The sequence below is a fragment of the Sorex fumeus genome, unplaced genomic scaffold (assembly GCF_029834395.1).
Source record: "Sorex fumeus unplaced genomic scaffold, SorFum_2.1 ptg000037l, whole genome shotgun sequence".
In the NCBI taxonomy this organism is placed as follows: Eukaryota; Metazoa; Chordata; class Mammalia; order Eulipotyphla; family Soricidae; genus Sorex; species Sorex fumeus.
The window spans coordinates 63,654,638-63,680,708 of NW_026606094.1; the positions used below are offsets into that span (position 1 = coordinate 63,654,638).

At 42.5% G+C, this 26,071-nt stretch overlaps 1 protein-coding gene and 1 pseudogene across 1 annotated transcript in view; one reads left to right on the plus strand and one right to left on the minus strand.

Moving 5' to 3' along the window:
• The window catches only part of DNAH11 (dynein axonemal heavy chain 11), a 331,353-nt gene that overhangs the window by 84,161 nt on the left and 221,121 nt on the right, over positions 1 to 26,071 (plus strand). Inside the window, exons 25-27 of the mRNA XM_056118695.1 lie at positions 668 to 794; positions 13,022 to 13,171; positions 16,842 to 17,075. Of these exons, the coding sequence (XP_055974670.1) occupies positions 668 to 794; positions 13,022 to 13,171; positions 16,842 to 17,075 (511 nt within the window). The remainder of the gene's footprint in view (positions 1 to 667; positions 795 to 13,021; positions 13,172 to 16,841; positions 17,076 to 26,071) is intronic.
• On the minus strand, positions 23,545 to 24,120 carry LOC130027586 (zinc finger CCHC domain-containing protein 17-like; annotated as a pseudogene).

The window sequence follows — 26,071 nt, forward strand, 5'->3', positions numbered from 1 at the left end:
TAGGAGAAATATATACGTAAAAATACATATTACGTAAATGAAATTCTTTAATAATCTGAAAGCTCTTCAGAGATGAAGTTGGCTATCATTTGAGAATGTGTGTTTGTATAGAAGTTGTTTCTGTTTAGTCCCTGACTTTTGGGATTTGGAGAGCCCTGGCTGTTGAATCATCTCTCCACTTAAAACAACAAGGTGGAAATAATTCTGGACCTTGTGGCTCCTCTGAATTGAGATCCATTTGTAGCCAGATTTGGAGACATTATGTGGGGTAAGGAAGGCCTTCAACCAAGCACATTTTATCCAATGTATTAGGGATGCTGAAACTAGTCTTCCCTGACAATTAGGAGTGTCACTAAGAAAATGTTGAGTGACATAAACCTAAGTTTTATCTATATTTAAACTCAGCTAATGGGGTATATGTGTGTGCATGCACTCATGCATGTGTGTGTGAGTATGTGTTTCTGCATGCGCACATGCATACCCGCATCTCCTACCCATATGACTTGTCTATCAGTCATCAGCCTGATGGTGTGAGGAGAGGAGGCAGGCTGCCTTATTAGGCTGGGAGCTTATTGTGAAGCACAGACAGAAATGAGGAATTGGTTTGGATTGGGTTTTAGTAATGAAATGGGTGAGATGTGCTTACAAGGGTTCTTCATTTGTACAGGCTTTCTCTCTGTGAAAAAGCTCTTGCGGAGTACCTGGAAACCAAGCGAGTGGCTTTTCCACGCTTCTATTTCATCTCTTCTGCAGACTTACTTGACATTCTCTCAAAGGGAACTCAGCCTGAACAGGTAATATGTTTTTGATGGTCTTATGCTGTGTGAGCTGAGGAATGTCACATATCTTTGTCATTGTAGGGTCATCAATAAGGGCCAAGGGTGGCCCATGTCCTACCAAGAGTTAACACAAGAGATATTGGCTCCAAGGCCCCAGAATTCTGAAGCAAAGGCTGGAATGGCTGTTGCCTAGTTAACCTGTTTCTTAGAGGAAAATGGGTTCCTCAGAGAAAGATCTAGCTGGTGCTTTCTTACTCCAGCCTTAACATACCAGAGTAAACTTCCTAAGCACTAAATTGGACAATTCTTTTTTGCTGTAGGAGGTAGATTAATGTAATTTTAGGCTCATATTACCCACCCCATCCCTCAAGAACCCAGGATATTCCAAGGGAAACATTGGTGAAAATTGTTCAAGTTGCTGGTGGTAGGAGACTATAGCAGTAGACTAGGGACCAGCCAATAGGGAAGAGAGCCACGGGAAGGAAGGGACCATGGTTGGAAAAAAACTTTAGAAACAGTGCTCCACCCAACCCTCTGATTTCCCCTGCTTATGCAGAACATGCACCCTTGACAATATTTAAAAGATATCGGACAGCTGCTACAGTTTGTAAGCTGAGTGCTCAGATCATCATTAGGTAACCCTCAAACTTGGTAGAAATCTCAAAGCACTTTTCCCTTGAGATATGTAGATGCCGGATATTCTTACCTTGCTAAGGGTGAGCTATGGACCTCTTCCAGTGGTACTTGGGGAACCAGATGGTTCTGGGGATTGAATCAGGGTTGCTACATGTAAGACACATACCTTAACTCTGTGCACTCTCTGGCTTCATATATTCCATATTCATATATTCAATAGTTTGAATCCATTTCTGCCTACATTTGTCAGAGCTGAGCCAGCTGTCCTCCCAGTGATGATGGTGCATCCCAGATTGTTTTGAAGCTTAAGGTTGTATTTTGTTATTATTAATTTCTCTCTAAGTTCTTTCTCTAAATTTTTAAAATATATATAGCTCCCTGTGACGTATTCGATATGCCAAATACAGTAACAACAAAATCTCCAATGGAGACGTTACTGGGCCCGCTCGAGCAAATCGACGAACAACGGGAGGGCCTTTACCATATATATATATATATATATATATATATATATATATATATATATATAGCCCTCCCGTTGATCGTCGATTTTGCTTGAGCGGGCCCAGTAACGTCTCCATTGGAGACTTTGTTGTTACTGTGTCTGGCATATCGAATACTCTCGGTAGCTTGCCAGGCTCTCCGAGAGGGGCGGAGGAATCGAACTCGGGTCGGCCATGTTGACCGCGTGTAAGGCGAACGCCCTACCTGCTGTGCTATCGCTCCAGTCATATATATATATATATATATATATTTTACCATTTTCTTTGGAATATGTGACTATTCACACCAGTCTTCAAAATTCTACTGTTCTTGGAACACAGCTCTTTTCCTGAGGATTGCTTTTCACCTTTTCTTGTGTGTCTTTTGCACCTAAATTCGATGGGATGGCTGTTCTTGCTGCAGTCCTGCTATTAATAACCAACTTGCTAGTCATCTTTGGCAACCTTTTCAGGGTCACCAGCCAGGGACTGTTCTCTGTGTTCCTGCTAACTTCAAGTGAGCTTTGTGATAAGGTTCTTCTGGTGACAGCAACTAGAAATCCACCCGACACATAGCTCTCACCTAACTTAGGTTATATGCAACCAGATGTTCGTTTTCTGTTTTTGTTTTGGTGGGTTTTGAACAGAGAAGTCCTCACTGTACCTATGCTGCAGCAATTCCCCATAGAACCAGCTCATGACCAGCTGCTGTGTTCTCTGTGGATGGGGACCCCACAAAACAGTGGGGCTCTCATTCTGTTTCCAGTACCTGTTTCTGAAGACTTCGAATCCAAAATGCATATCATTCTAAACTTTGGTTGAGCGATACTCAGGGGCTACTCCTGGCTCTGTAATCAGAAGTTGCTCCCTACAATGTTTGGGGGGAATGTGAGGTGCAGGGGATCACACTGGGAATGGCTGCATGTAACATGTGTGCCTTAGCCCCTGTACTGTTTCTCTAGTACCTACCCGTAATGCTAAACTTAGGGAGAAATGTACAACTACATTATAACAAAATAACATTATTTTCCTTTTAGTAATTTTTAGACACAATAAATACTATTGTGGTTTATTTTTTATTTTTGTTTAGTTTTTATTAGTGAAACACCATGAGGTACAGTTGTAGGCTTACAAATCTTTGTACTTGGGTTTCAGTTATACAATGGTCGAGTACCCATCCCTCCCCCAGTGCCCATTCTCCATCATCAATGATTCCATCCAACGATCCCAGTATCGCTCCCACCCCCCCAACCCCCCCTCCCCACACACACCACCCTGTCTCTGTGGGAAGGCATTTCTTTTTGTTCTCTCTCTCCTTTGGGGTGTTATGGTTTGCAGTAGAGGTATTGAGTGGCAATCATGTTCGGTCTATATAATCTGGTTTATTGAATATGAAAAGTCCCAAGGATATAGACATGAACGCTTAATTATTCTGCAATAATTAACTAAATCTCTTTATGCCAAATAGTGGTGCTCTTTTTAATTTCCTGGGGTTCTTGTTTGTTTGGGCTCTGTACCCAGCAATACTGAGGACTTCCTCCCCCTCAGTGCTCAGGACTCTCTCAGTACTGATGGATGACTGTGTAGTGCTGAGGACTGAACCCAGGACTCCCGCATACAAAGCAGGTGCTTCAACCCTTTGAACCATTTCCCTAACACTGGCCTCCTCTTCTGAGAAGTGAGTCAAAAGAAACTCAGCAAGGTACAGTTTTGCTGTTTGGTTTGGTTTTAGGGTCACCACTGGCAATGCTCAGGGCTTACCCTTGGCTCTGCACTCAGGAAGTCAAACTGACTTCCCTCTCAAAGCCAAATGTTTCCCTCGTGAAGTTGGCAGTTGGGAGAGAGTCATGCCTTCTGTTCTTCAGCCACTTAGCCTGGTGAGAATGGAGGGGGTCTTCATCAGCCGAGACCCTTTCTCAGCTTGTGGCTGCTTCTCTGGCCTGCAGCCCCACCAGTGTTCCCCTCAGCAGCCCCCATGCACAATGTGCTGAGGGTCTCACTGAGCAAGGGAGTCTCTGTGCAAGGGGAAGCTCCCAGGGCAGGGCTGTTTCCCAATCAAACTGGCTTCTGCTTCTCCAGCTGCTGCCCTGGAGGGCCACTAGTCAAGCACTCACCTTGCCTTTCTCCTTTCTCACCTACCCGCATGTCATAGCAGATTTCCTTCCTGCTTGCGTGATTCTCCATCTCTGCTCATGGGATCACTTAGGTGGCAGCTGGGGGGAAACAGTTCTTTCCCTTCCCTACTGGGAGTGAAGAATCACCCTAGCACCCCCTCTGGGCTCCTCACACATGGGGGAGGGGTTACCTCTTCCCTCTGCCTCCCTGCTAGGACTAGGTGGGGCTGGGAGGAAAGCACAGGGGAAGGTGATGGTGAGGGATTGAATTGCATCATTGCAAGCCCGCCAGGGACTATTGGAACCCCTGTCTGTGTCTTCACACATGCACAGGTCTTTGTCCTTAATTGAAATCCCTCCTAGTCTGGTGCCCAGGGAACAGACTACTCAGCATACTCTTGGGACCAATTCTCTTTATCTCTTTCTAATCACTGAGAATTCTTTATGCTGTGGCCAGACAATACATGCAGCCCTGATGCCATTTTTTAAAAAGTACTCTTCCATAATCTCTCTATGTTGCAAACCATAATGCCAGGTAGAGAGAAATACCCACCATAGAGGCAGGTGGGCTGACGGTTGGGTGGTCGGGAGGAAACTGGGGATATTGGTGGTTGGAAATGTAAACTGGTGAAGGAACAGGTGTTAGAACATTGTATGACTGAAACCCAATCATGAACAACCTTGTAAGTGTGTATTTTACAGTGATTCAGTATTTTTTTTTAAATACACAATTTTGAAAACACAAATGGAAATATATCATAGATACATACAAAATAAAGACCTTGGTGTTCCATTTTTTAAAAAAGTAGAGACAAGCTCCCTAAATACTTTTTACTAAAAAATAGCTGTTTTTGAATTAGTAATTTTAATGTATTGGTTATTTATTTCCTATTAATTTGTTTCCTATTAATTTTTATTTGAAATAAGAATTTGTTTTAGCCTACAAATATAGAACAAGAATAAATAAAACAATAAAAAGTATCCTTCCAGGGGGCTGGAGCCATAGCACAGCGTGTAGGGCTTTTGCCTTGCACGCAACTGACCCGGGTTCGATTCCCAGTATCCCATATGGTCTCCCAAGCACTGCCAGGGGTAATTCCTGAGTGGATGAGCCAGGAGTAACCCTTGTGCATTGCCGAGTGTAACAAAAAGCAAAAAAAAAAAAGTCTCCTTCCAGGCACATGGGGACAGCCCCAGAGGTGGCCTGGGTACTCCCAGCAAACCCTCCCCAGCCCTGTCATTGCCTACCTTTTTGTTGACTGACTAACTGTGCTCCGTGAACTAACTGAGTGCTACATGGCACCCCACCACCCTTGAAAAAATATTTTTTCTGAGTTACGAGTTTTCTCGGAAACTTCAAAGGTACTACTTTTGAATTGTTCTTTTTATTCACTTCAATTTTTTATTAGGACACCATGATTTATGATGCATTTCAGGAATACAGTGTTTCAGCACCAATCCCTCCCCAGGTTCTCTGCCTCCCCCAAGCCTGCCTCCTTGGCAGGCATGTTTTCAAATTCGGTTGCTGTAGTTTGAGTCTCCTGATTGCTGTGTTGTTGACTCTATGGTTTCCATACGTACCTATACCCTGCCTTTGCACCTGCCCCATTACCTCCCCTCTACCTCTTACTCTCCCCTTCGATTTCCCCCTATGGAGTAACGCTTCAATATTCTAGTATTATCTTCGCTGATACCAATGTGATGTATTGTGGTTATTTCTCTCAACTACCTCATTCCTTGTATTTACTCCTGAGTCCTAAAATCCCCAAATTTCAAGTATCCTGCACAGTACTAAGACCAGAACTCCTAATTTAATGAATCGATTAGTCAAGACATTTAAAAAAAGGTGTAAAGTGTTAATGAAACTGAATGTAAAAATCACAGTCTGGAAATCTTGCTCATCCTGTTAGGACCCACTTAGCTGGAGAACTGCCATGATAGGCTTTGTGACCTACTGGGTGACCTAGGCTTCTTCCAGGAATAAGAAAAGCAGAAAAACCAGATTTGTTTTTTGTACATTTGTTTTTGTACATTTGTCATAGATTACATCCCTGAAATATCTCCGGAATATAACTGTTAGGGAGTGGGCTGGATGTCATGGTCCAAAAAAAAAAAAAAGTATAAGAACTTGCTGAATTTGGTGCTCGAGGTCCTTGTTAAAACCTGCTGTGTCGGGTAGATACTTGGACCCCAGCTAGCTGGAACAATAAACCTCGCTATATGATTTGCATTATTGGCTCTGTTCTCTGTCCTTGAGGGGTGGCCAACCCTGGACTCCTAACAATTGGAGAGCCCCACCATGGCTGACCCACATCAGGGCTGGTCTTTGCCTATCCCTTCCCATCACAGAGGCAACTATGTTTCCACCTGGGTCCAACTGTGTGACTCTACAGCACAGACCCTATTTATCATTCTCCTGGCCTGCAGACTTTGAAATGGTCTAATTTTCAATATATTTTTCATTTTGAGATTGATTTTACTTTGCATTGTGCTCAAAATCTGCTTTTTATGGAGTCCATTTTGTTGCATATAACTAAACCTTGACCAGTTGAAATTAAGGTTACATTGCTTTCACTGCAAGCTGGAGTGATAGCACAGCGGGTAGGGCATTTGCCTTGCACGCAGCTGACCCGGGTTCGATTCCTCCGCCCCTCTCAGAGAACCCGGCAAGCTACTGAGAGTATCCTGCCCGCACGGCAAAGCCTGGCAAGCTCCCCATGACGTGTTTGATATGCCAAAAACAGTAACAACAAATCTCACAATGGAGATGGTACTGATGCCCGCTCTAGCAAATCAATGAACAATGGGAGGACAGTGCTTGGATAGTGCTTTCACCGCCACCTCTGCCCCAATGAAAGGTACATTATTGGGAAAAGTGTTCAGCAGCCTCTGTGGTACAAATAATTGCTCAGGAAGGATTTGCTCGAGTGAAGGACTGAGAAGGCATTAGAGGCATTTTGAATCACTCAGAGCCAAAGTCTGTGGCCTGGGATGTTTTATCTAGAGACCAGGTGCATTCTCCATCCTTAGTCACTTACTGTGGGGTAGATTATGCCGCATAGTCTGGCCTGGCCATCCTGACTTTCCTTCTAATCCTAGGAGTTAGTGTTAGATCCCAGGAGATCGCTTTTCTGGTGCTCTGACTTTCCTGTTTGAGGCTCTTAAGATGCCCCCTGCAGTGTGACTGGGATAATGTGGCAATGGTAGCTTGTGGAATAATAATGTGATTTCCCCCAGAAGAGGCTCCTTTGTGGGCTGGTGACTCATGGGGACACCTGATGAATGGCTTGCATTCTCATTCTCGCCCCTCCCGCCCCTCCCGCAGCCATCCACAGTCCATTGAGGAGTGAGTTCTAGTCGGGGTCCCTGTGGAGTGTGATCTTCCTGAGCTTATCAGTCAGGGAGGTCCAGTACCCTGGCAAGACAGCATTCTCAAGCAGAGGTCCCCCTTTTTCCTTTTCCCACTCTCCCCCCCAGGAGTCTTGAGCTGGAATGTCAGGTAATGAAATGGTTGTGTTCAGAATACCTTTGGGATTATACCTGTTGGTCTGCTTGATTTTTATGATGCAGTTGTAAAGACCTTCCCTTCCCAGAGTTCCCCCTGAACTGAACTATCTAAAAGCAGCATTTCTCCCTTGACCTCACTCCAGGATATTCCAAACGAACTGCAGTTGAGAATCATGTAGTGGAGGGGCCAGGGCATAAGGCGGGGTGTGGGGAGCAGGGTGGGCAAGCAGCAGGATTGAGGGGGGCAGCAGGAAGGAAATAAGATTGGAGGAAGGTCATCATTTGAAAAAGGATTGAGAAACTCTGATCTGAAGGACTGAGGATATCTGGTTCCTGATTCAGTGCTCAAAAAAATCTTTAAAAGCTGCCTATGGAAATACCAACTTATACTAAGAATTAACTGGCACATGATACTTAGGCAAAACTTGTCTGCACTTGGTAATTAAATATATATATATATATTTTAGGCACTGTGATTTACAGTATTGATAATGGCAGGATTTCATTCTTAACACTCCCTCAGTCAGTGTCACTTCCCTTCATATGCCTGTGACACCCTGATTTCCCCTGCTCCATCCTATCCCCCCATCCCCAATACAATGATATGTCCTTAATAATATTCTTTATTTTTTCCTTAGTAAAATATGGAGCGATAGCACAGCGGGTAGGGCGTTCGCCTTACAAGCGGCCAACATGGCCGACCCGAGTTCGATTCCTCCGCCTCTCTCGGAGAGCCCGGCAAGCTACCGAGAGTATTCAATATGCCAGACACAGTAACAACAAAGTCTCCAATGGAGATGTTACTGGGCCCGCTCGAGCAAATCGACGATCAACAGGAGGGCCTCTTTAAAAAAATTTTAGTAAAATATTTTAAATTTTTATCTTATTTTTAAAAAATAGATGTATCAGAGTTTATGATTACATTGAAGTCATTATTTTGTGGTTGTAGAGCTACTACACTAGTCCTTGCATTATTAATATTCCTCCACCCCTTCCGCAGTTTCCAGTTCTATTGATCATGTCTCATTATTTGTTGCCATCGGGGATTCTCTCTTTTGCTTTCTTTGTATTACACATACGAGCAAAGCTATCTGGTATTTTTCTTTAGTTTCTGACTCACTTAAGTTAGCTTGACACTGTCCAGTTCCATGAAAGTTGTGACAAACTGCAAAATTTCCTCTTCTCTCATAGCTGAGTAGTAGTCCATTGTGTAGCTATCCCAAAAGTTCTTTAGCTGTTCATCTGTAATGGGGCACTTGACTTGTTCCCATATCTTGGCTGCCATAAATAGTGCTGTGATGAACCTTTGGGCGCTCATGTCTTTTCAGAAGAGTAATGCTTTTGTGTCCTTGGATAAGATGCCCAGGAGTGGAAACACAGGGTCTTAGGGAAGTTCTGTGTGAATGTATGCTGTGGTTAAAGTTAGAGGAACACCAGTGGACCCCTTTCCAGTAGTGTGGAGAGCCTGATTGTGCCTGATGGCTTTGGATAGCTGAGATGTTTTCAATCACTGGTTCCAAGTGACTTGAAAAAAAAATCCTATTGCATTTGAAGAGTTTATTTTCTCTCCATTTTCTGTATACCATGACAAGTGAAAGCTTCTCTGTAGCTGAGCTCTGTTAACGGAAGACAAACTTTCAGTGTTATAGTGTTAGAGTCCGGAGTCGACCACCCCTCAAGGACAGAGAACAGAGCCGATAATGCAAATCACATAGCGAGGTTTATTGCTCTAGCTAGCTGGGGTTCAAGTGTCCGCCCGGTGTAGCATGTTTCAACAAGGACCCTGAGAACTAGGTTCAGCAAGTTCTGATACTTTCATTTTGGCAAGTAAGCCTTACTCAGCAAATTTCTATTACCTACAGAGTACACATATTTTTGTGTTGTTGTTTTGGCCCGCAGCATCAAGCCCACTCCCTGACAGTTATACTCCAGAGATCTAATCTCATTCCGGGGATATAATCTTTGACAAAAGCATCTGGTTTTTCTGCTTTTCTTGTTCCTGGAAGAAGCCTAGGTCACTAAGAGCCTATCATGGCAGTTCTCCAGCTAAGCAGGTCCTAACAATAGGTTGCCTTTGTGCTGGCTAAATGGTTGGCCCAGAACCACTGGGTGCAGTTGAGTAATTCAAATGTGGCAACTGAGAAAGTCACGTTTTTCCCTTAAGTAAATTTCTCATTGATTTCGATGTAACTAGTGTGCTTCCACAACACGGTGCATCTACTTCTGCAAGGACATGAAATCTAAATATAGATTTATTTCTAATGAAAAAGTTTTCCCAATTTTCAAGACTTATCGTGAATAAAAGAATGTGAGATGACTCAGTTTCGATTAATCATATGTTGAAGCGAAATACTGTGGATAGACATGGGCAAGTAAAATTAAAATTCTTCTCACCTGTCTCTTTTTACTTACTTGAACTTGTCTACTAGACAGCATGTTGTGGAAATTGAAGCCAACATGCTGTCCCTCAAATGCCGACATCAGGAATATATGCTCAGAAATATTTTGATGTTGGCATCCAGAAACGGCCTTCAGTGGCATCTGCCCAAATCAGTGCAGGAGGAAACCTGCCAACCTGTCTTTTGAGAAGTCCCTAAAGTTGCAGTGATGAGACAGATGGTCCTAAATGGGTGCCTCTAATAGACTGTAAATATTGGCACTTGGAAAGGTGCTTGTGAGAAACAGCCTTTAGTATTAGGTGATTAAAAGCACCGTTGGCACTCAAAGGGGGATGTCTCTAGGAGTCCACAGTCCCACGAGCGCAGTATGCTACCCTAGAATACTTCCATTTGGTTATCCTAATGGTGGCATGAATGTGTCTCAGAATATGAATTTCAAGAATTAAGATGATGGAGCTTACCAGTCACAGAAATATTTTACCACCTTTCGTGACACTATTACTCTCCTAAGGCAATTAGAGGAAAAGGTTCAAAATGCAAGCAATTAGTTGAGGACATGCAAGAGTGAGTGTTTCAATTAAAATAAATGAGACAAAAATCCACATTTTCTAGGGAAAAGTTGAAAGCTGGAGAAGTGTTGACTACCTAGTATGAAGAACGGAGTTGAGTTGAGTTCTGTCAGGGCTGGGCAAGACTGAGGAAGAAGCAGCAGAGGAAGCAGACCCAGAAGCCAGTCCTGGTTTTCAAAAAATATTATTTTTATTAAAATACTATGATTTATGAAGTTGTTCAAAATAGAGTTGTCTGAGGCACACAGTGTTCCGGCACTATCCCACCACCAGTGTCACCTTCCCTCCACCAGTGTCCCCAGATTCCCCCTGGCCCTAGCCTGCCTCCTTACCAGGCACATAACAAATTTATTTCATATTGCTTGCTTCAACAAAAGTTAAAGGAATGGCAAATGGAATTAGCAGATAATAAATCAATCAGAGTTAATTTGTGGTTATTGATTGCTATGATTTTAATATGTGTGAATACAGTTGAGGCATTTAATACAATAGAATGCCTATTCTCATTTACATAAATAGCTTTACAACTCTGATATCTAAAATGTATTGCATTAAATTTTATTTTGTACTTGGATCTCATTGTGGTAATTATCATATCTTACCTGTCTGTAAAACTTTAAAAAAAAACTGTACTAATACATTTTAGAATTCACACAAAATAGGAAAAATCTACAAATGAAAAATTTAGTAAGCGTGAAGAGAATTAAATTTAAGGGGGGAAATCTAAACAGGCCTATAAAATTACAAATATACATACTGCTTAAGTGTCTCCCTCCCTCCCTCCTTCCCTCCCTCCTTCCCAATCACCATGATGTACACAGTTACAAAGTTGTTCGTAATTGGATTTCACTCATCCAATGTTCCAACACCCGTTCCTTTACCAGTATACATTTCCCACCACCAGTGTCTTCTGTTTCCCACTGCCCATTCCATCACCTCCCCGCCACAGCCTGCCTCCATGACAGGCACTTTTCTTCTTTCCCTCTTTCCTTCTGGGCATTATGGTCGCATTATAGGTATTGATAGGTTATCATGTATATCTTTTTACCTACTCTCAGCACTCAGATCTTGTCCAGACTGATCATTTTCAACTATCGTTGTCATGGTGGCACTTTTCTATCCTAATTACCCTCCCCCTGCCCTTCCAACTTGTGGCAAACTTCCATTCATGGACCAGTCCTCTGGCCCTTCTTTCTACTGTATAAGGGTATTAGTCTCATACTTTAAAAAAAATCCCACAGATAAATACAATCTCTCTATGCCTGTTGTTCTTCTTGAACTCATCCCATAGTTCTTTGGTGTGCTGTTCATTTCTTGTATATGAGCTAGAGGACTAGTTCTTAATTTTACTTCTTTCCTTCTTTTTTTTTCCTCATGAGTCCAACAAGTTTTCCCAGCACCATTTTTTGTAGATGTTTTCCTTGCTCCACTTAATGTATCTAGCCCTTTTATCATAAACTAACTGCCCATAGATCTGAAAATTTAAGTCTGGACTCTCAGTTGTATTCCACTGATCTGAGATTCTATCTTTATTTCAGTATAAAACAGCTTTGATTACTATAGCTTTTTAGAGTAAGTTAAGGGGACGTAGTGCCTTTCAGGGCCCAACAAAAGATGAGTTAATGAAGGAATTGTACTCTGTATACACACACACACACACACACACACACATATGTGTGTATACATACTTGGCTATGAGAAAAAGGAAATCTTACATTTTACTTCAGTTTGGGTGGAGTTGGAGGTGCCATACAAAATAAAATGAGTCAGGAAAAAGATACCTATCATGGCAATTATGTGGGGAGTATTAAAACAAGACGATAAAGGGACTAGTTCGTGACCCATGGAAATAAACCCTAAGATGTTGCCAACAGAAATGAAAAATTGGCTACCAAGAGAGTGGGGGTCATGGAAAAAGGAACCTTGAGCTACTGATGGGAGATATTTACACTTTGATGATAGGCATGGTAAGGTAGCATTGTCAATATAATATCAATACTATTGTTACCCATGATATCTTTGTGAAGTAATTTGATGGAGCTGCCAAATGTTTTCTCTCAGCAGCTTTGGGGGACCCTGTATAAGGAGGTAGCACTTGGGTAACTGTGTGGTACCAGGCATCAGATCTCAATCAGCCCCATGCAAGGGCAAGTTCCCTACCAACTGAACTATCTCTCTGGCCCTGTAAGCATGAATTTGAAAAATGTGATCACAAAATTCTCAGCAGGATGACTGCCCATGAGAATAGGGCACAGTAGTGAAACTGATACGTCTCCAGCCTTCAAGAAGCCAAGAGGTCATTGTATCTATGAGTGTTAATTCTGCAGTGTTTGAGAAAGTACCTAAGACTTGACCACTTCTTGGTCAAGTTCATTTCAAACTTGGGATTTCAGAAGGGATTTTCATGTTTAAAGATGTTTTGTGACAACTGTAAGTGAAGAACTCAAGAATGTTTGGGTGCAATAGTCTAGTGGCCTTTATGGACTGCAGAATGCCTCTTGGGTAAGAATTTCTTTCCTACTGATGTCATCTTAGGTCACACGTCACCTTGCTAAGCTCTTCGACAGTCTGGCAGATTTGCAGTTTGAAGATGACCCAGACGTCTCCGTGCACCGAGCTGTCGGGATGTACAGCAAAGAAAAGGAGTATGTCTCATTCCAGACACAATGCGAGTGCCAAGGCCACGTAAGAGTCCAGTGTGGGACTTTGTGCTAGAAGATGTTTGGGGAGATATTTTTCAAAACTGGAATTGAACCAGCCAAAATTCATGCTGAGATCATCCGCACGTTGGTTTTGTGTGGTGAACATCCTCCTGTCTGCTCTCACAGTCTGCAGAGAGGCTGTTATTTACTTGAACACAGACCAGAGGGATCATCACAGATGGAGTGAGCGGGTCTCAGAGTCAGTTGTCATCCAAACCCAGTGGCTGAGTTTCCTCCAGAGTGGTGTGTTGGGACAGGGTGCTGAGTGCGGGCCAGTGGGAGGGTATAGCTGACCTTGAGGGAAAGGGGTCAGGAGTGTCCCCTGAGACAGATTGTGATGTGAATGCAGGAAGAGGCTGTTGGGAAGGAGAGTCCGTTGAGCGTACACGTGGATGTTCCCTACCTGAACTGCTGTGTGCGCAGGTGGATCGGTTAGTCACTCCCCCTGCCCCACTCCCCCCTGCCCCCCCACCTGTGCCAACAGCCTCAAAAACCATAAGAAGTGCTCCAGCCCCACATCTACCTTCTTTAACTGGACACAAAGCATCTTTTTCTTGCACCTGAGGGTTCCTTCTGGCTTTATCCTGCATCATAACAGCTCCCCCCAGAGGGGCAATATTGCCCACACCAGGAAACATTGCTTTTAAGGAATTGCATCTTTTTTTTTTTTTTTTAAATGAGACTTGTGTAGTTTGTTTGTTTGTTTGTTTGAGGCACTTCTGGCAGTATTCAGGAATATTCCTGGCTCTGTATTCAGGAATCACTCCTGGTGTTGCTCATAGACCATATGGAGGGCCAAGGATTTAACTGGGGTTGACCACATGCAAAGCAAGCACCCTGCCCACGCTGTACTATTTCTGACCCCAAATCTACCTTAAGTCAACAAACAGCAGTCCCTCTTTGCACCTCTGGCTGCTGTCTTCCTCTCCCCCACCCACCATCCCATGCCCCTGGGGGGGGCAGTTTTGCCCACTTGGGAAACACCGCAGTAGAGGAAATGCATCTCTATATGATGAGGCTTATCTATTGTGGGTTGAGCCATAGGGGCACCAAGACAGGAGAAACACTGACCCCTCTTAGAGAACCTTTAGTTGAGTCAGGGGATCCTTCTAAAGTGCCTGACAGAAATGTGTTGGTGACCTTTTTCTTTTTTTAACCCAGGGTTGTATTTTTCTTTTTTAATTCCTCTCTGTTGCTTTTTAATATTGTACCTAAAAAACCGTGCCAGTTGAAAGGAAAGCAAATGGTAGAATACTTGGCTCGAAACACGGTTTTTGATCTCTTGGGCTTTTCAGGATATCATTGCAGTGATTAGAGAAAGTCCACACAAACTCTCCTGAGGAGAGTGTGTGGCTATCTCCTCCCTTCCTGCAGACTGCTGGCTGGGCACTGGCAGTGTGCCTGCAGGGGGACTGTCTAAGTAAGGGATGTGCTTATCACTATGCTGGCCTGGTCAGAGCCCAGCCATGGGCAGTTTCTACAATGCTCGAATCCATTCTCTCTGGGCAGCCTGTGTTAGGCACTTTCCAGTCCATACCGCAGGCCTCCCTAATTGCCTTTTGTTTTATGGAAAGAATTTGTTTCTTTGCCTTATATAGAGCGAGGGAAAAATAAAAGTTGATTTGTTTGTTTGTTTGTTTTTACTTTTTGGGTCACACCCAGCAATGCACAGGAGTTACTCCTGGGTCATGCACTCAGAAATTATTCCTGCTGGTGCTGGGAGAATCATATGGGATTCTGGGAATTGAACCTGGATTGGTTGTGTGCAAGGCAAATATCCTACCTGCTGTGCTATTGCTCCAGCCCCTAAAAGTTGTTTTTTGCTTTTGTTCTTTTCTCTTCTGGCACTTTCATCACTGATTTCCTCATTAAGACAACTTTATTTGAATGTTTTGTTGAATGCCTCTGCTATCAATAGGACGTTATTATTTAGGGATCTAGAAATAAGACATGGATCCTGCCTCTGAGGGCTTGTGAACTCATTGAGAAAGTGGATATACACATGGTTACTGAGCGGAAGGACTGTTAGCATAAAGGACTGTGCAGGAGCTTATGCAGTACCAACATGAGAAGGGGAAAAATGAGAACTCGGGCCTGGAGCAATAGCACAGTGGGTAGGGCATTTGCCTTGCATGTGGCCAACTGGGCATTCCCAGCATCCTATATGGTCCCTCGAGTACTGCCAGAAGTGATTCCTGAGTGCAGAGCCAGGAGTAAACCTTGTGCATCATCGGGTATGAACCAAAAGACAAAAAAAAAAAGAAAACTCAAGTATTTCGTGAGTGATTAATTCCCTAGATATTTCTGCATTGCCCTTGTTGGCATAGCTGATGTGAACATGAGTGGAAATGTGTGTTGGGCTTCCCTGAATGGGCTGGTTAGCTGCTAGGGACAGTGGCCAGACAGAGTGCATGGAGGATGCCTGGGAATGCACAGGTGAAGAGAGATGTGGCTGCCTGGTGTCACTGAACATAGTGGTCATTGATGGAGAGATGCAGGGCCCCCTAAAAACCCTGAGCTCATGCTGCTTCCCTTTTCTTTCAGGAGGGAAGGTGCTCAGCTTCTAAATCACAAGATACTTTTTTCCTCTTGTCAAAAGAGATTTTAGGAAGGAGTTCTGCTGTTGTCTTCATTGAGGCTAGGAATCAGCATCTCATTACTATCCTTGACATTTCTTTGTTACAGTGTTATTATTATTATTATTGACGTGGTTAATTATAGCAGATAGTGTAACAGATGATTTGTTGCATCATTTTATCCTGTAAAACATAGGTAAATAAAGCCTATTTAGATGATGATAGCTAGCTGAAATGTATTTATGGGAGAAAATAAAAACAAAGTGAATTTTTAAAAATTTCACAAGTCAGCAGTTGTCCTATCTCTCATACACTCCTGCTGTCTAATTTCTGACAAGTGTGAAGATGAGAACCAGTAGGGAATACAATTAAGGTACTTGCTGGAAAAACTTTGCCTTAAGATTATGAACAGTGAAGATTTTAGAGGAGAAATTTCAGTTGATTTAAAAATTATCAAATGATACATTTTCTTTGTTGTTGTTGTTGTTGTTGTTGTTTTTGTTCACACCCAGCAATGTTCAGGGGTTACTCCTGACTCTGCACTCAGGAATTACTACTGGCGGTGCTCAGGGGAACATATGGGATGCTGGGAATTGAACCTGGGTCAGCTGCGTGCAAGGCAAATGTCCTATGTACTGTGCGATTGCTCCAGCCTTGATACATTTTCAAAATATCAAGTTCCCCATATCTTCAATAGCCTTGAACTGTTTTTTGGTGTCTATAATGGATCACTTCTCAAAATACCAGAGTGGATCTTGATCTCAAATTCCCTTGTCTTCAAATATGAAAAGAGAATGATCAGGAACAGCTCTGATAATGGTGTGGGAAGTGATATGTAGAAGAAATCAGATGAGCAGTATCCCCAGGGAATACAAGTTCCCTTTGGACAAAGCCATCGGTCGGTTCATTCACCTTCTCTTTTATGTGGTCCTTCCTTGGTTTTGCTTCTTGTGTTTAGCATAAGCACCTCAGCCCCACCCCAAGCCTCTCTGCATGGGCTTCCAGCCAACGAGAGGACGGAGTCAGCCCCACTCTGGGATTGCGCCCATGTCCCCAGCATTTCCTTGGCTTCAACAGGTGGAGACGTGGCTCCTGCGGCTGGAGCAGGCCATGCGGGAAACGGTGCGCCATGCCATCACGGAAGCCATCGCCGCCTACGAGGAGAAGCCTCGAGAACTGTGGATTTTTGATTTCCCGGCTCAGGTGGCACTCACGAGCTCACAAATCTGGTGGACTACCGACGTGGGAATAGCCTTCAGTAGGCTCGAGGAGGGCTATGAGACAGCTCTCAAGGATTTCCATAAGAAGCAGGTATCTGTTATATTCATTCATGCTTCCACATCTTGAAGACCTGAAAAGGTAAACTAAGCTGTACAACTCTCGCTCTTCCTTCTTTCCTTCGGGGAATGCCTTTCTGGATAGGAAACACTATATCTTTTTCATGGTTCATGCTCTACCTTTGTGCTTTGCTCCTTTAGTTTCCTACATGTTCTGAAAATATCTGTTGTGTTTGTTCCCACCCACTCTGCCCCTGCTCCAATAAGTCCCTTAGACCTCAATGCCAGGCCCACTTCTTACCTTCTGTGCAAGATTCTCTGTTTCAGTTGATAATGTATTTATTAGAAAATATTTGTGTGTATAGGGCCAGAGTGATAGCACAGCGGGTAGAGCATTTGCCTTGCAGGCAGCCAACCCAGGTTCAACCCCCAGCATCCCATATGATCCCCCAAGCACGGCAAGGAGTAGTTCCTGAGTGCAGAGCCAGGAGTGACCCCTGAGCATCGCTGGGTATGACCAAAAAGGCAAAAAAAAGAGAAAATATTTGTGTGATTTGCATGATTGAAAATAGCAGAGAGCTGTTGAATCCTAAAGACAAAGTTCTTTTTTTTTTTTTAATTTTTATTAGTGAAACACCATGAGGTACAGTTGTGGACTTACAGGTTTTTGTGCCTGGGTTTCAGTTATACAATGATGGAGTACCCATCCCTCCACCAGTGCCCATTCTCCATCACCAATGATCCCAGTATCCCTCCCACCCCCCCCACCCCCATCTCCCCCATCCCACCCCGCCTCTGTGGCAGGGCATTCCCTTTTGTTCCCTCTCTCCTTTTGGGTGCCATGGTTTGCAAAAGAGGCATTGCATGGCAATCATGTTCGGTCTATATTCTACTTTCAGCATCTCCCATCCTGGGAGGATCCTCCCAACATCCTTTACTTGGTGCTCCCTTCTCTATCTGGGCTGCCTTTTCCCCTAGCATGTGCTGCTAGGCCTCCAAGCCATGGAGTGAACTTCCTGGTACATACCTCGGCTATTCTTGGGTGTTAGTCTCCTATTTTTTTACTTTATATTCTCCAGATGAATGCAATCTTTCTATATCTGTCCCTCTCTTTCTGACTCATTTAACTTAGCATGATACTTTCCATGTAGTACTACTCGTATGTAAATTTCATGACTTCATCTTTTCTAACAGCTGCATAGTGCTCCCTTGTGTAGGTGTACCAAAGTTTCTTTAACCAGTCATCTGTTCTCGGGCAGTCGAAGTTTTTACATTTTTTGGCTATTGTGAACAGTGCAGCAATGAACATGGAAGTGCAGATGTCATTTCGACTATACATTTTTGCCTGTCTGGGATTATTCCCAGAAGGGGTATTGCTGGGTCAAATGGGAACTGAATTTCTAATTTTTTGAGAATCGTCCATACTGTTTTCCAAAAGGGCCGAACCAGTCGGCATTCCCACCAGCAGTGAAGGAGAGTTCCTTTCTCTCCACATCCACTCCAACACCAGTTGCTTTTGTTCTTTTGGATGTGGGCCAGTGTCTGTGGTGTGAGATGATGTCTCATTGTTGTTTTGATCTGCATCTTCCTGATGATTAGTGATGTAGAGCATTTTCTTATGTGCCTTTTAGCCATTCAGATTTCTTCTTTGAGAAAGTTTCTGTTCATTTCATCGCCCCATCTTTTGATGGGGTTGGATGATTTCTTCTTGTGGAGTTCAACTAGTACTTTGTATATCCTTGATATCAACCCCTTGTTGGATGCTATTGGGCAAATTTCCTTTCCCATTCTGTAGACTGTCTTTGTATTTTGGTCACTGTTTCTTTTGAGGTGCAGAAGCTTCTTAGTTTAAGATAGTCCCATTTGTCTATCTCTGTTTTCACTTGCTTGGCCAGTGGCATGTCATCTTTGAAGATATTGTTAGCTTCAATGTCGTGGAGGGTTTTGCCAACCTTGTCTTCAATGTACCTCATGGATTCCGGTCTGATGTTGAGGTCTTTAATCCATTTTGATCTTACTTTTGTACATGGTGTTAAGCAGAGATTTGAGCCCATTTTTTGGCATGTAGCCATCCAGTTTTGCCAGCACAATTTATTAAAGAGGCTCTCCTTGCTCCACTTCACATTTCTTGCTCCCTTATCAAAGATCAGATGATCATATGCTTGGGAGGAGATGTCAGTATATTCAACCCTGTTCCATTGGTCTACAGCTCTGCCTTTGTTCCAGTACTATGCTGTTTTAATTATTACTGCTTTGTAGTAGAGTTTGAAGTTGGGAGGTTGATTCCTCCCATTCCCCCCCCCCCAAGAATTGCTTTAGCTATTCGTGGGGGCTTATTGTTCCATATGCATTTCAGGAGTGTTTGCTCCATTTCTTTGAAGAATGTCATGGGTATCATAATAGGGATCACATTGAATTTGTACAATGCTTTTACCTAGGAATCAGCTTAACTAAGGAAGTAAAAGACCTGTGCAAAGAAAACTACAAAATGCTACTTCAGGAAATAAAAGAGGACATGAGAAAATGGAAAGATCGGGAGAAGACAAAGTTCTTTATGTATTTATTTTTCTTTTTGAGTCATACCCAGCGATATACAGGGGCTAATCCTGGCTCTGCACTCAGGAACCACTCCTGGCAGTGCTGGGGGACCATATGGGATGCTGGAATCAAACCTGGGTTGGCCACATGCACGGCAAATGCCCTACCTAGGGTGCTATTGCTCCAGCCCCTGTATTTTGAGTTTCTGTTTACAAATGAGCAGTTTTGGAAAGTATGTTTTACCTTTTGTTTTTTATAGCCCAGTTTTTCTGTGAATGTTCCTTAGGCCTCCCCCACTAAGGTGTCCTCTCTCACTTAAGGTGTCCTCTGAGGTGGGTCTAGTATAGCAGCACTGCACATAGAACACAGTAGTGTTGGTTTCAGTGCTAAAATGGAAAGAAATCATTTTTTAAAAGTGTGCTCTAAACCGTGGAACATTTCAGAGAGATTGCCTTGATCTGACTTTGCAGATTAAGAGAATATCAGGTTTAGAAAAGAGTTTGTATTCTAGTTTATTTACTCTTCTTATTTTCCTTCAGGTATGAATCCAGAGCTATTATAAGTGGTTAGTCCCAAATGACTTTCACAGTGTTACAGTTTCTAAATAGAATGGTCAATGTAGACTTTAGTGTTTTCCCATTGCTTTAACTTATAATCAGTACTTCTTTTTTTTTCTTTTTTGGTCACACCTGGCAGTGCTCATGGGTTTCTTACTCCTGGCTTTGCACTCAGGAATCACTCCTGGCAGTGCTCGGGGGACCATATGGGATGCTGGGAATCAAACCCAGGTTGGCCACGTGCAAGGCAAACGCTCTACCTGCTGTGCTATTGCTCCAGCCCCAGTACTTCTTTTATTTTTTTAAACCAGAACCTCACATTTAATAGCCCCAGTGCTCTGCTACTAGGCCACATCCTTAGCTTTCAACAATACTTTTAATTAATTTACAGCCTTCAAAATCAAATCGATTCACAGACCAGAAAGATAGTACAGCAAGTAGGGCACTTGTCTTGCTCACAGCCAACGTGGGTTCCATCCCTGGTACCTCTAGGATGGATACCTGAGTACAGAGCCAAAAGTAAGCCCTGAGCATCACTGGGTGTGACCCAAAAACAAATGAAAAGAATTTTAAGTTTCATAGTGTTTTAGTTTCATGATGTATCATATGTTTTGTCAAAGATGAACAAAAAGCAAACAGCCATAATCCACTTCCCCTGACATGTTTAATGTTTACCAATATATGTACTGCTTACATATATAAGCAGTAACATTTTGTTGTAGAGACATCATTTGTATGTGATTATGTTGATCTTAATATCCATATACAAGTTTCCACATGTAACAGTTTGCATATAATTCTTTAAAATGTTGACACATATAAAGATAACCATAGATAATACCATTCATTTTGTTACTTTACATTTTCATTCGGTATACTCTATTTACTTTTCCTTGTCAGAAGTACATATCAAATTAACCCAAATCTAAATATTTAAAATTCTTTTATATAGATATACCAGGATGTATTTCCTGCCCTCTGCATTCTTCAGGCTGATTCTGATAATCTGACTTCTTAGCCAATGATGACCCAGGTTCTTTGGAAGGTAGTGAAGTAGCACTTACTTTCTGGATAATGTTCTAGACCTTACTCTTCTTCACAAGAATCTTAGAATCCTATTGTCTTTGTTCTGAAGCTTTTATCTTGGAGTCTTTATTTTGGAGTGACATGTTTAATGTTTACCACAAATATTAAAATTTGAGATATTTTATTTCTACTATTTTACAGTTGTAGATGGTATTTTAAGAAAATCATATTTAAAATGCAAACTCCAATATCTGAACTATACATACAAACAAGTCACAATGTATTTTGGGGGGGTGATATTGAGGAAGATGTATTTGCTTAGATAATTCAGAGCTCATGCCAAAAAGTAGAAAATTTTTGCTCATACTAGCACTGATGACAATACTCAGAAGAAGTCAGACCCGAAGTTGAAGGAAGCACTTCCACTCTTTACAAAGATTCATTGCAGTGGCAGGGCTAATTTTGTGAATTAATTCCATCCTACCTTGAATGGTATTTTCACACCAAATAAAACCTTAAAAGTGCAAACTCTTTTTGCCTGGGCGACTCTAGGAGTAATCACACATTAATGGGTGTTCGTGGGCTCTCCCAGTGGCTCTCTTTCACCACCCATGTTAGGTGCTCTCAAACTTTTTCCCCACAGGGACGGCTGTTGCCATGGGTAGATGAAGGAGAAATGAAGGCCAAGCTAGTTGGTGATCAGTTGCCGTTTATTCCATCTCTCATCTCTCCCAAACTCTCTCCACATCTCTCACAACTCTCTCCCCAACTTGCCCCCAACTCTCTCCAACTCTCTCCAACTCTTCAACTCTCCCCCAATCTGCATTCCTCTTTATCTAACTCACTCCATAATGCTCTCCACCTTTGGCCGCAACTTTCCCACTCTCCAAAGCAGCTCTTTCCAACTCTGTCTCCGCTCTCTCTCCCCTTGCTCACAGCAGTTCCCTCAACCTGTGGCCAGACAAAGAGAGCAGACAAGGGATGCATGGTTTTATGGACCATGGCTAAAGACATCTTCCACTAAACTTATTTGCCAAGAAACCTCTCTGTCTATTCACTTTTCTTTATCTCCTCCTCCTCCTCCTCCTCCTCCTCCTCCTCCTCCTCCTCCTCCTCCTTCTCCTCCTCCTCTTTCTCCTCCTCCTCTTTCTAGTCCGCCTCTTCCTCCTCCTTCTCCTTATTCTTCCCCCAAACACATTTCATTCAGTGCCAAGAACTTAAGCTGAAGTGTAACCCAGTTGACTCACACAATAGCAAATACAAAGAACTTGGTCTTGGCTTGAGCTATCTGGTGAAGTGTTACACAGAAGCTCAGTCACTGCACACAATAGTTATGTAACTATGGCCACAGTGGTTGTCATTTCTAGCTCAGACTCATGTTAAGAAAACTGCAAACAGGGGCTAGAGCAATAGCACAATGGGTAGGGCATTTGCCTTGAATGCGGGTGACCCAGCTTCTATTCCCAGCATCCCATATAGTCCCCTGAGCACCGCCAGGGGTAATTCCTGAGTGCAGTGTCAGGAGTAACCCCTGTGCATTGCCAGGTGTGACCCAAAAAGCAAAAAAAGACTGCAAACAGTGGGCACCATGTCTCACTATGTTCTCCCCCATGCTGCCACTCTTCACTGCCACCATGTTGGAGGCAGCAGAGACCACCTGACATTCAGCACAGGGCAGACCAGCAGGGAGGGTTCAATCTATGCTCTGACTAGAGCCAGACTGCTGAATGAAGCTGAATGAATGAATGAATGAACGGTTGGGTTACTAGGGTCCTTTGCTACAGGAAACTACCCATTCAGGCAGATTCTTCTGCCATCTAACTCCCAAACCTGCCAGCTGCATGTTGGGAAATCTCTCCCGGAAGAGAATCATTGGGGTAGTAGACCCTATCCTCTCTATCAAGGCTCTTTCAGACAAAGGTTCTTTTTTTAGAGTCTGGAGTCGACCACCCCTCAAGGACAGAGAACAGAGCCATTGAGGTATATTGTTCCAGCTAGCTGACGTCCAAGTATCCCCCTGGCACAGCTGGTTTCAAGAAGGATCTCGAGCACTAGATTCAGCAAGTTCTTATACTTTCATTTTAGCAAGTAAGCACTATTTAGCAAGAATACATATTTTTTTGGTTGTTATTGTTGTTTTGGCCCACAGCATCCAGCCCACGTCCTAACAGTTACGTTCCAGAGACCTAATCTTATTCCGGGGATGTAATCTTTGACAAAGCATCGGGTTTTTCTGCTTTTCTTGTTCCCTGGAAGAGGCCTAAGTTACTCAGAGCCTGTCATGTCAGTTCTCTGGCTAAGTGGGTCCTAACACTTTCAGGTCAAGACTTTTGGGTACAAGACTCCAGGTTCTTCTCTCAACTCCACCTCCACTCTTTTCTCTCAGTTCTTGTGCCTCTTCTGGTGCATCTTTTTCTTCTTTGCTGCCTTGCTATCTTTGGGAAGTGTGTCTGACCTTCCTGCCTGTATCACTCTCAAGTCCTAAATGTCAGAGTCAGATGATTTCCTGACTTTCCTTTTTCTTTTTTTTCTAGAAGAATTCCTTGTGGCGACAGGCTTCTCAAACTCTGCTGACTTTGTCTCTCTCTTCTGTTGTCCTTATCAAGTATCAGAGGGTATTTGGTCCCCATGTACGTGAAATAATCCTTGACAGCCACTCTTCGGGGCAGCCTCCAGGGTGACCTTCTGTCGAGGGAACTCCTGAAAGGGTGCCTCCACCTCTCTTCTTGCTCAATGATGACATTGTTGGGCATGAGGTCTTTTCCAGTTCCCTGGGTTGACAACTTTCATGGAAAAGGATACTATTATTCTTTCATTTTCCATCTCTCGGCCAGTAAGCTGCATCCACAGTTTATCTCTAACATCTAAAATCTCAGATGGTTTATTTACCTGACATGATGATACATTGAGTTTGATGAGTTTGCTGCCTACAGCCTGGGATTTTGATAAAGGCTCCATAGCCTGTTACCATAGCAAGCTCAGCATGGGAGTTAGTACAGTTTTCTGTGGTCTCAGGTCTTCTTGAATCTATCCTTAACATTCTGTGGTTCTTCTATTTCTCTTCTGCAAATGCTAATTCAAGTTCCTCAGCTCCCAGTTCTGGTGCTACTGCATTGTGTGAAACAGCTGCATTCATTTTTTAAAGACATTAGAAAGTTTATTCTGGCCTCTCTCTCCCATTTTACATGCCATTGTGTATCTTTTTGTTGTTGTTATACTATTTTTTGATTTTTTTCTCAGTACCAGGGATCAAACTCAGGGCTTCATACATATAAAGCAAATACCTTACCGCTGAGCACCACCCTAACCCCTTCTTGTGTTACTGTTTTTGAGTTTGCATAGATTTCTGTACATTGTTAGCAAGTGACTTAGCTTTTAAAAAATCCTTTCCTGTGTTAGTATATGTTTGCAGTTTGTAAAGGAATAGATATTAAGTGAACTATTTTCTGACCCCTTATTGCAATTTATTTAATAATTTGGCTTGAAACTTTCAGTTGAGAGTTAACTTTACTTCAGAACTTAAAGCAATCTGCTGTTTTGTCTCTGGGTGCTTTGAAATTTTATTTTTATTTTTATATTGCTGATGTTCATTATTCTGTTTTTCTTTGTGAATTTTGAAGCTCCTTGCTTTTGAAATTCAACTCACATAAGACTCAGTAAATTTCTTTAATCTTCAGTTCCATGGTTTTCTTTAAGTTGGGAAAATGTTCCTTCCTCTTTTCTTTCAATGATCTCTTTCCTCCATTTGCTTTCCTTTCTTTATCTGGAATTTGTTCCAGGGTTTGTTGAACCTTCCCATGCTATGCTCTCTGGTTTAACCTCTATTTTGTACTTTTATTTTTGTACTATACTTTTTGTGTTATAAGTTGTATGAATTTTGGGCCTACATTTTGTTGGACTTTTCCCCTTGTAACATAATGACTAAGAAAAGATATCCACAACCAGATCTCAGCTATGCCATTTATTGATTAGCTGTGTGATCTTGGGCACTCAAGGCCTCACTTTTGAGACCTGTCAAACAGGGATAATCATAGCACACACATTATAGCTTTGCTAGAAGTATTAAAGTAGTAAAACCCTACACTGAAATACTAGACAGACTAAACTCTTAGCCATTGCTGTTCCTATTGTAAAAGTGATGCCAATGACAATGATATCTGTATGCTGTGATGCATAATTAATTCAGTGGGGTTTTTCATTTCAATTATTTGTGGTCCCCTCAACAGTTTAATATAAAATCTTCAAATATACAAAAATGAAAAAATTATGTAGAGAAGTATACATGTACAACAGAGATACTCTAAATGTTTCTTTTCTTTTTTTTAATTACATTATGTGTCTTTTATTCAACCCTGTTAAAATCTATCAATCATCTTTTCTTTGAGCGTGTTTTGGGGCCACATCCAGCAATGCTCATGGGTTACTCAGGGCTCTGCACTCAGGAATTACTCCTGGCAGTGCATGGGGGACCGTATGGGATGCTCGGGACCAAACCTGGTTTGGCCATGTATAAGGCAAGCAACCTACTTGCTGTACTACCTCTCTAACCCCCACCAGTCTTATCATATATCTTTTATTTTATTTTATAAAGTTGTTCAAAATAATTCATTATATTTAATATTCAAACACCAATCCCACCTCTATTGCACCTTCCCACCATGATATTTCAGATGTTTCCACCCCGAATCCCAAACTGTGCCCCCCATAACTGAAACAATTAATTTTGTATTGCTTGTTATGAATAATCTGCTAAAAATGGTCCAATAAAGTTTCCTTAGAGAAAAGTGTATGAAGATTATTGTATTTCATCCTGGAGCCATTAAGTCCTTGTATAAGAGATTACTAACATGATTGTTAAACCCAATCAAACTTTGTGTGCTGCTCTTGGTACGTCAGTGGTGTAGAGTAG